The sequence below is a fragment of the Vespa mandarinia genome, chromosome 2 (genome assembly GCF_050613455.1).
Source record: "Vespa mandarinia isolate Hongniang chromosome 2, ASM5061345v1, whole genome shotgun sequence".
In the NCBI taxonomy this organism is placed as follows: domain Eukaryota; kingdom Metazoa; phylum Arthropoda; class Insecta; order Hymenoptera; family Vespidae; genus Vespa; species Vespa mandarinia.
This window is the reverse complement of record NC_140811.1, coordinates 7,497,501-7,506,974: the sequence shown is the minus strand read 5'-3', so window position 1 is coordinate 7,506,974 and position 9,474 is coordinate 7,497,501. Positions and strand designations below refer to the sequence as shown.

General features: G+C 35.2%; 1 protein-coding gene across 5 annotated transcripts in view; it reads right to left on the bottom strand.

Annotated features, from left to right (window-relative positions):
* Window positions 1–2,651: 2,651 nt before the first annotated feature.
* The window catches only part of pxb (putative Hedgehog signaling attenuator pxb), a 406,415-nt gene continuing 399,592 nt past the window's right edge, over window positions 2,652–9,474 (bottom strand). For 4 of the 5 annotated variants that reach the window (XM_085654848.1, XM_085654847.1, XM_085654849.1 and 1 more), the window contains 2 exons: window positions 6,432–6,773; window positions 2,652–6,022 (listed from right to left, as the gene is read on the bottom strand). In XM_085654848.1, the coding sequence (XP_085510974.1) occupies window positions 5,313–6,022; window positions 6,432–6,773 (1,052 nt within the window). In that variant the 3' untranslated portion in view covers window positions 2,652–5,312. The remainder of the gene's footprint in view (window positions 6,023–6,431; window positions 6,774–9,474) is intronic. The other variant, XM_035861241.2, reaches the window with a different exon arrangement.

The following is a 9,474-nucleotide window of genomic DNA, read 5'->3' as shown; positions in this document are numbered from 1 at the left end:
CTGACATTTTTTTTCTTTTTTTTTCTTTCTTTTTTTTTTATCTTCTTCTTTTTTCTTTTATTTCGTAAGTTAAAAGTGAACGTTGTGATATCGGTGAGATGAATGAGTGTGACAGATCTTTTTTTTTGTCATATTCTTTTTAAAGGTGACGTAAGTGATAGATGTTAGAGCTAGTTACCCTGTTCTGCGAGCTGGCGTTTCTCCTTTTTCCATCCGGCGCATCGTATGAGAATTTATTGACTTGAAATTTTTCGACTAGTCGCTTTCATCTACTTTTCCTTATTCTCTTACTTTCTTTCATTCGTTCGTTCGTTCATTCTCACATACACTTCTCTCTCTCTCTCTCTCTCTTTCATCGTTCTTCTTCGATCGATTTCATACTTCTCGTTCGATTTGCACTTGTCTAAACCCTTATCAATTCGCGATATATAATAAATGCATGTGTATGTACTAATGTAGCGTATCGATATATACACGTTTATATGTATATATGTGTATATATATATATATATATATATGTATGCATACATATATCGATTTTGAAAAGGGTGAGAATGCGATGGAAAAGGTGATCGCCCGTGCAAGCTAACTTTCAAAAGTGCTACTTGTTATTCTTTTTTTCGAGGTATTCTAATGTCTATGCATTTTTTTTCCTTTCTTTGTTAAATTATGCGTGTGTGCCTGTCTGTGTATGTGTGTCAACTCGCTATAATCGCTACGTCGGCGCTAAAAATTAGTGAGACCGAAGGAGAGAAGAGCCGAACGACTTATTGGGGCCATTTTTCTATTTTCGCGCGCGTTTAATAAATTAATAACCAGTCTGGCGACTCGCATGCATATATGTCCAAAGTGAAAAAGGAAGCTTCCTCATATTTTTATCTTTCTTTCCTTCCTTCGCCTCATCTCTCTTCTTCCTTTCACCAAATCTATCCTACGACCAACTTCTTCTTCTTCTTCTTCCCGTACGAGTTACGGAAATGAAATATACGAATGAATAGGGTTGGGGTTCAATACGCTTCTCTTCGCATACATATCGATATAGCAACTTTTAATCGCAAGAAAGTCTTTAAGAATCATGCTCTCCGGCTTGTTCTTATTTTCTCGTCGAAAAAATACGACGGAAATTTGATACAAGCCGATGTCGTCTACTAGCAAGCGTGTCGGTACCCTTTGATATTAACATGTATCTTATGTATATATTTACAGGCGTAGATAAAAAAAAGGTCGATTTTCTCTTTTCTTCTTTTTCTTTCTCTCTTTGTTTTTTCTCTCGTTAAAAATGAGTTTTACTAATTAAGGACGCAAAATTATACGAAAGCGTTTGTTGTTGCTCCTCTTCTTGTTTGTCCTCTTATTACTAATTTTTTTTTCTCCTTCAATTTCCCACCTTTTCGTTTACCATTTTTTCATTCGCCTTTTGATCTCTTTCTATTCTTATCTATTCACGCCATGATATTATAATTCACGCACACGCTCTTTGATTGTACGCATTTTGATCATAGGATACTCGTCTTATACGTACATCGCTTACATACACAATCCCTTCTTTTCTCTAACTCTCACGTTTTAAGTACATGTTATCAATACTATCTCTGGTTCACCTATTCTCAACGCTCGGAAATTCTCTACATTTCTTTCTCTCTCTCTTTCTCTTCTCTGTTTGCTTTTTTTCTTTCTTTTCTTTTCTTTTTTTTTTTTTTTATTTTACCAATAATTACAGGTGTGTATTTTAACAAAATATTTTCACCAAACTTTATAAAAGGAAATAAAGAAATAAACTTTGCAAGCATATCTCTAAATTTTATATCAATCATATCGTTGGTAGTAAAAGAATATCATTTCTTTTTTTGATGCAACAAAAAACTTGACGTTTCTAAGTATGACAAAAAGAGGGGAAAGAAAAAAGGAAGACTAGAAAAGTATGAGATAATATCATAAATTTACACTGGCATGACGAAAAAAAAAGGATGGAAGGATTAGGGATCAGAAAAAATCTCGAGGCTAACATGGAGGACATACGAAGAAAGAAAAATAAAGAAGAAGAAAGGGTAAGAAAGAGAGGAGAGAGAGAGAGAGAGAGAAAGAGAGAAGAGAAAGAGAAGTAAAAAGAGAGAGAAAAAGAAAGAGAGAAAAAGGAAAAAGGATTTCCGAGCTTTCCTCTTAGCTAGTGTGTCTTTTCTCCCCTTTTACATATGCCTTCTCCGCAGCCCATGCATATAAAATTATATATACAACAGAGTGATTTTTCTTTGTTGTGAGGTATTCGCACTACTTGCATCTAAAAAGAGAGTGTGTGTACATTATCGGGAAGCGAGCGAGCGAGCAAACGAGAAAGAGAAAGAGAAAGAGAAAGAGAGAGAGAGAGAGAAAGAGAGAAAGAAAGAGAGAGAGAGAGAGAAAGAGAGAAAGAAAGAGAGAGAGAGAGAGAGAGAGAAAGAGAATGAATGCGCGTATGTGTGTATATATACGCCTACATATCTGTGAAAAAAGAGAAGATAGAGAGAGAAAAATAGATAGATAGATAGATAGATAGATAGATAAAAAGAGAGAGAGAGAGAGAGAGAGAGAAAGAAAGAGAGAGAAAGAGAGAGAGAGAGAGAAAAAAAGAAAGAGAGAGAAAGAGAGAGAGAGAGAGAGAGAGAGAGAGAAAGAACATGAAGAGATAGAGGTGCTCATGTATTACGAAGGAAATCGCTTTCTCCGGTTTCTTGTGCAAATATTTCAGCACCGCCTCCGCTTTTTACCAGGGAGAAGTAAATTATCCCCGCACGAGTATTTCTCCCTATTCCTTATCGAGCTTTCTTTTCCATTTCTCTCGTTCTTTCTCTCTCTCTTTCTCTTTCTCTTTCTCTCTCTCTCTCTCTCTCTCTCTCTCTCTCTCTCTTTCTCTTTCTCCCTTTTTTTCTCGTTCTCTTGTACTCGCATCGCTCTTATCACTTATATCAATCGCTATTAAGCGCTGTATAACGCGCGCTCGACTCGTTATAAATAAATTAAAAATTATATATGCGTATTATATATTTTTGTCATATATTTATATTTTATGTATATATTAAATTTACTGATTCGCTTGGTTTTGTCACCTCTCACGCAGCAATTTGCCATTCGATACACGCACTCTTCCATGTGGATTTACGGATCCGCACAAGTCGCGAAAAAGTCTCGATAACGATATGGTACAACTATGCTACACGGTGGGGGAACGAGCGAGCACGTATTTCCCCTCTCTTCCCCTCATTTCCTCTTCTCCGCTTCGCTTAGTCCTACCTTTAATTATTTACAGAATTCGCGCGGAAATATTTTACTTTTATACTCGTATTATAATATGTAGGTATGTATATGACTTGACTTTATATCTGGGTTTATGTGTAGTACCTACGCGCATTACGTGTTATACGCAATCAAACGCGTGCTTCTGTAGTACAACCTATTACGAAAAATTCTTTCTCTTTTTTTTTGTCGTTTAATCAATGTGACGTTCCTTCGTTCTTCTTCGTATGTATTTTATTATCCTGATGTATATATATATATTTTTTTTTTCTCTCCTCTCGTGGATACAGAGCCAAAGATGCGGCATAACGAGAAAAACATGTGCGATCAAATAGAAGCCGGTAAAATGTTCGTTAAAATGAATCCCTTTCACTTTTTTCATTCCTCTTCGTTTCTACGAAACTACGTATCTCGATGAATAATGGATAACGTTACGTCTAACTTATTTTCTCGATAGCTCGGCTTTTGTGGTTTTTTAAAGTAATTGTACATCTCCCATCGAAGAAGACTGCATTAAAAATTCAATAGGTTTGATTGTTGTCGATCGAGAAGCCACATGCTTTGTAAATAGGTAGGTGTATACGATAAAACGAAACTCGAAAGTTTCAACGGTACATCCACATTCGGAAGTTTCTTTGAAATTTTGCATTTAATCGATTACCAAACTCTCATATCGAAAAAAAAAAAAAAAAAAAAGCTTCGGCAAAGTATTTCGAATTTCTCTCTGTATACTGGAAATCTTATATACTATCATATGATTCGAGCAGCGAATAAATCGTAACAAAGTTAAATCGATATTTCGATGGTAACCAGCAGTAGGTATCGTTTGCAAGTGGCAATTAGACGTATCGTTTTAATTCATTTCGTTCATTCAAAGAATCGAATATTTCTACGACCGGGATTGATCAAAATGAAATATAAACGTAAGCGTCTTCATCCAATATTCGTTCCTTTCGTTCTCTGTTTCCTTTCTACGAAGGGAGTTAGAAAAATACGAAGTTAACTTTAATTGCTTCGAGAAATCGTTTTATTCGTCGGAGGTATGTACGGGCAGTGTGTGTATTTCGATATTAAATGATTTTTAATAAATGTTTAGCGTAAGTTCGTACGAAGCATTCTAAAAAGATATTCTATTAACGATCGCTATATATGCGAAATTGTGATATCAAAGGATTTTCTCAAACCGGTATGATTAAAACGCAGAAGAAACCTTCTGCGTCAGCGTTTGTACGAAAACGTGTCGAGTGACACTAACTATAATAATTATGTACGGCCGATCTATGACTCGATCGCGTGGCAGTGGATGGACTAATCTATCTAATTTCTTCCAGGTTAGTTCGTATCGAGTTATGCTTTAAAAATTCGTCAACAAGGGTCTACCATTCCCCTTTTCTTACGCTCAATCGAATCAACATTGGAACATTACTTCTTCTCAAACGACAGTCGCACGTCTCGCACAAAAACGCTTTGGCCTTTCAAACCGATCCTCCTCATTTCATTCTTATTTATGACTTATAAACGAGTTAGAGTAAGGAAATATAGAAGAATAGAAAAGGAAAACGCAATGTTTCTAAACACAGCGTGCTTTGGTACTAGCCTGAGTACTAATTGCAAATAATTTAATATTAAATAGTTACGCGGTAATATACTATACTAAAACGATTACTGTCACTTCCTGTATCAGCGTATCGTGTCTTTTCACTTTTCTAATCGGTCCTTACGAACAAAAACACATGACCACTTATAAAACAAACTACGAGAAACGTAATTGTCATGTAGAAACTCCTAAGTTTCAAGGAACAATAACAAAGAGTCAATGGACTCTCTTAACAAATAAGATAAAACAACATTAACGAAAAAAAATAATTAGATCGATCGTTACGTTTGTTATCGATAAAAAGTAAGCACCAAAACTTCTTCCTTCCTTTCTTTCTTTTCTTTTCTTTTCTCTTTTTCTCTTTCTTTCTTTCTTTCGTGAGTTGAGAAAGAAGCAGGATCCATCGTTATAATCAAGTGAACAGTCTTGTCCATTCGCATATTCATTAAGAAACGATATAATCGGCGGAATGATGAGAATGATGAGAATTTCGATGTTTGTCCTTTCTGTGATTGGTTCTCGAATTGCTGCCACGTGTGCCACTGGTTCCCGTGGTACCAGATGTATGATGACTGTAACCACTGTCACTGCCAAAGCTGCTGTCCGGTTGACCTTGGTATAATCTTCCTGTAGAGACTTGATCGTTATCCCTAGGCGCATAATAAACTGGTTGTGTATACTTGTCTTCGTTGTAAAGTCTGTCTGTCGGTTGAGAGTAAGTGTCCGAGGAATAAGTGTCTCCGCCAACTTGCGTATAAACCGGCGTCGTTTCTTGATTCTGAAGACCATAATAATCGGTAGTATATTGATTGCCGCTACCATCGACACCACCACCGACACCACCACAACTACCAGCACCACCACCACCACCACTACCAACACCACTACTGCCGCCACCGTCACGGCTAGCACTCATGTACTTGTACTTTTCGTTTGACTTCTTTGATCTCTCCTTGTTACTTCTGGTTTGACTGGAGTAACGATGAAGTGGCCCGAGGACAGGCACGCTTTCGTATGGATTTTCTTCGAGTCTGAGAGCTTGAGCTGCTGGCATCGGCGGCACAAAATATGGCAGCCTATGTGCCACCGAAGGGACGGACTGTTGTTGTCGTTGGTTACTGTTCGTTCTGCTCCCTGCTACTCCTGAAAAATAAACTAATCGTTATATGTACGAATACATCTAATTGAATGAATATATTTAAGCTTGATATATCGTACATATAAATCTATATATACATATATATATATATAATATGAATATATATATATACATTTATATATTATTATATTAATAATAGATACATATTTATTTGAAGTATTGAAATATTAAAGAAATTTTTGAAACGACGTTTTTCTAATAAAAACAAAGTTATCACTTTATATAGGTTATAGATTTGTATCGATGTTTAATAAAATAATAATATTTAAAGGTAAAAAATAATAGTAAGTTAACGCCTACATCGTGTATTATATTACATGTTATTAATATTTCAAGAAAAGCTTAGACCGTTTTCGGTCGACCGTATGGATGAATAGTTACCATGGTAACGGAAATCGAACGTACCTGCCACACTAGGATAAAGTTGTAGCAAAGCATCGAGGAGCATCCCCTCGTGGAACTCGCCGACGTCGTGACTTTTGTCTCTCTTGCGTCGATCGAGACTCCTCGGGCTTCTACCCCTTCGCTCCCTTGGCTGTCTGTTTCCGGCAGGACACGTGCCCCATGCGGGACCATTTGACGTGAGCATCCTTGCTTCGGAAGGTTCACCGACCGAGAGTTCATCCTCGGCGAATTCGTCTTCACTGGCAGGTTTCGATGTCGATGCTCGACGATGATGACAATGATGATGATGTAAACGATTTCGTGCATTCAACTCGCTCTCCTCATCCGTCTCCGGGTGGTCCCCTGCATAAACAAGTTAAAGAAAAAAAAAAAAAAAAAAAAACAAAACAAAGAAGATAAATTAACATCCACTATATTTCTGTTTCTTTCTTTTTTTTCTTTCTTTCTCTATGATCAACCCCTTCCGCCTCCTCAACCCTTCACCTTACTCTATCGATGCATCGACTTATTGGATTAATTCAATTGTTTTATTTCTGACGATAGCAGAGAGAGGGAAGAGAGAGAGAGAGAGAGAGAGAGAGAGAGAGAGAGAGAGAGAGAGAGAGAGAGAGAGAGAGAGGGAAGCAGATAGATAGGTAGATAGACAGAAACGAGAAACACTGTGTTCGATGAAAGCAAACAGCATGCTCGGAGTTTTCGTTATAAATGGATTAATCCTTGGGATTTATTATTTGCCGTTACACTCAGAACTTTCTAGTATCCGCTATATACCTTTTTAGTTCATTTATTCCGTTTACTCGCGCCCTTTACCAACGAGAAGATTGACTTCGTCTTGAACTCTTCTCTCGACTTTTCTATCATATTTGCTTAATTTTAGTACTATCGACAAAATGGCTAGGACGATCGATCGATTCTATTTCCGAATCTTATGTAAGCAAACCTTGACGATCTCGTCACTTTACATTTTTATGATTTGGTTATTTCATTTGAAACTACATGTGTGTGTGTGTGTGTGTGTGTATACAGTGATGAGCAAAAATGTAAATGTACACCACTAGTCTCATGAAAAAAAAAAAAGAAAAGATAATACTGTTAATACTACAATAATACTACTAAAAATCTATTGATCAATAAGGATTAGGTAATTTTAATTACAAGGGGAATCTAATAAATAAAATGTAACAGTTTATATTCATTTATGTTAATAATATCCGGAACATTTCACTGAAATAGAGACTTGAACCATTTTTATAATTTTGCACGTGCTTCCAGAAACGAATGGAATAACAAATAAACGATAGAGAAATGAAATAATTGACAAGTACTGATTAATTATTGTAAGACGTGATTGTATAATTTCTCACTCTACAAATTGTTTTGAAATGGATAAATTAAAATGAATGTATTTTGTAAAGGACAAAAAGAAAATAGTATTATCTGTTTATGCGATAAATGTTTATCAGTTAGCCATATTGTAGAGAAATATGACGTGAGTCGTAGTATAGTTTAAAAAAATAAAAAAAAGTCTATTTTAATGTGTTAAATTCTTCAACAAATGGTAGATCGCAAATTATTTCTGGCAGAAAGACATGTGAAATAGCATGTCATATTCGGTTTAAACGTCATATAAATGTCGAAAATCATTGCTAATGGGATAGGAACAGAGGCTAATGAATGAACCCCGTTTATTGTTTTGTAAAGGGAATTGGTTTAAATATGAAATAAATGAAACGCGAATCAAATATTTATAGAGATAAAACTATAAGATTATAAAAGAAATTTGTTGATACGTACAAAGAATGAATCATAGAATATTCGAAAAGAGTTATTTGGTCCAAAATCAAATTATTAATATAAAATAAATTATGAAATTGAAGATTTATAAGATGAAGAATATATAAAGGCGTTGGTGTTGCTTTACATGCTTTACAAGTATGTTGATCCTTCAGTTAAGATTAAAGATATTATGTGGAAAGAGCACATAATACATTAAACATTTTACAAAACATATAATATTTAAACATCTTATAAAATAATTTATCCTCTGTTGTTAACTCTATTCAACGAAGAAGTAATATTAAAGTAAAAAATTGGCTTGCTAAATCCGGATATGAATCCGATTGAAAATTTGTGGTTGATTGTGAAAAGAAGCTTGGCAAAGTACGATGATAATCCATCTTCATGTATTCATGAGTTGTGGAGAAGAAAAGAACAGGAATGGTTATCAAGAATCAAATCCGAAATAATTAACAATTTAATATCCAGTATGCAATGTAAACTAGAAGCAGAAAAAAAGAAAAGAAAACTAAGAAAAATAGACAAAATATTAATTTAATATCTTAATTTGAGTTTAATAATCGGTACTTGTATCATCGAATCTCCATCGTTTATATATTATCTCATTTGTTCTGACGAAGCGTCCAAAACTTTAAACACAGTTGCAAGTCCTTATTTTTGTAAAATCTTACGAATATTATTAACATAAATAAAAATAAACTTTTACATTTTGTTTATCAGATTTTCCTTGTAAGTACCTATTTCTTATCGGTCAATCGAGCAATTAGTAGTATTATCGTCCTTTTTATAAAGCCAGTGATGTATGTTAACACTTTTGCTCATTACTGTATATGTATAGATATATAATATATATGTATATAAATATATAAATGTATAAAATACATAGTGTGTATGTGTATGTGTGTATATATATATATATATGTATGTATATATTGTTATATCAACGTAGCACACGCGAGAGACCGATATTTCGACATTTATTCGACTGTAGAGCTAAATCGAGAATTCGGACGTTTCGAAGGCAAACAAATTCCAGAGAGCACGGAGAGGTAGGGAGTTACGTGTAGGTGTTTCGAGGGTAGCAGTAAATTTTTGGCTCGAAATTTCGCCGGTAGCGGTACGGCCTCCACTGTTGCGGCCGCCATTGTCGTCTGCAAAGAGGAATGTACAGGTAACGAAACGAATGACGTCCGGTACGTCGTTGTTTCACGACATGTAGGAGAAGGCCTTTTTGCTCGTTCTCGCA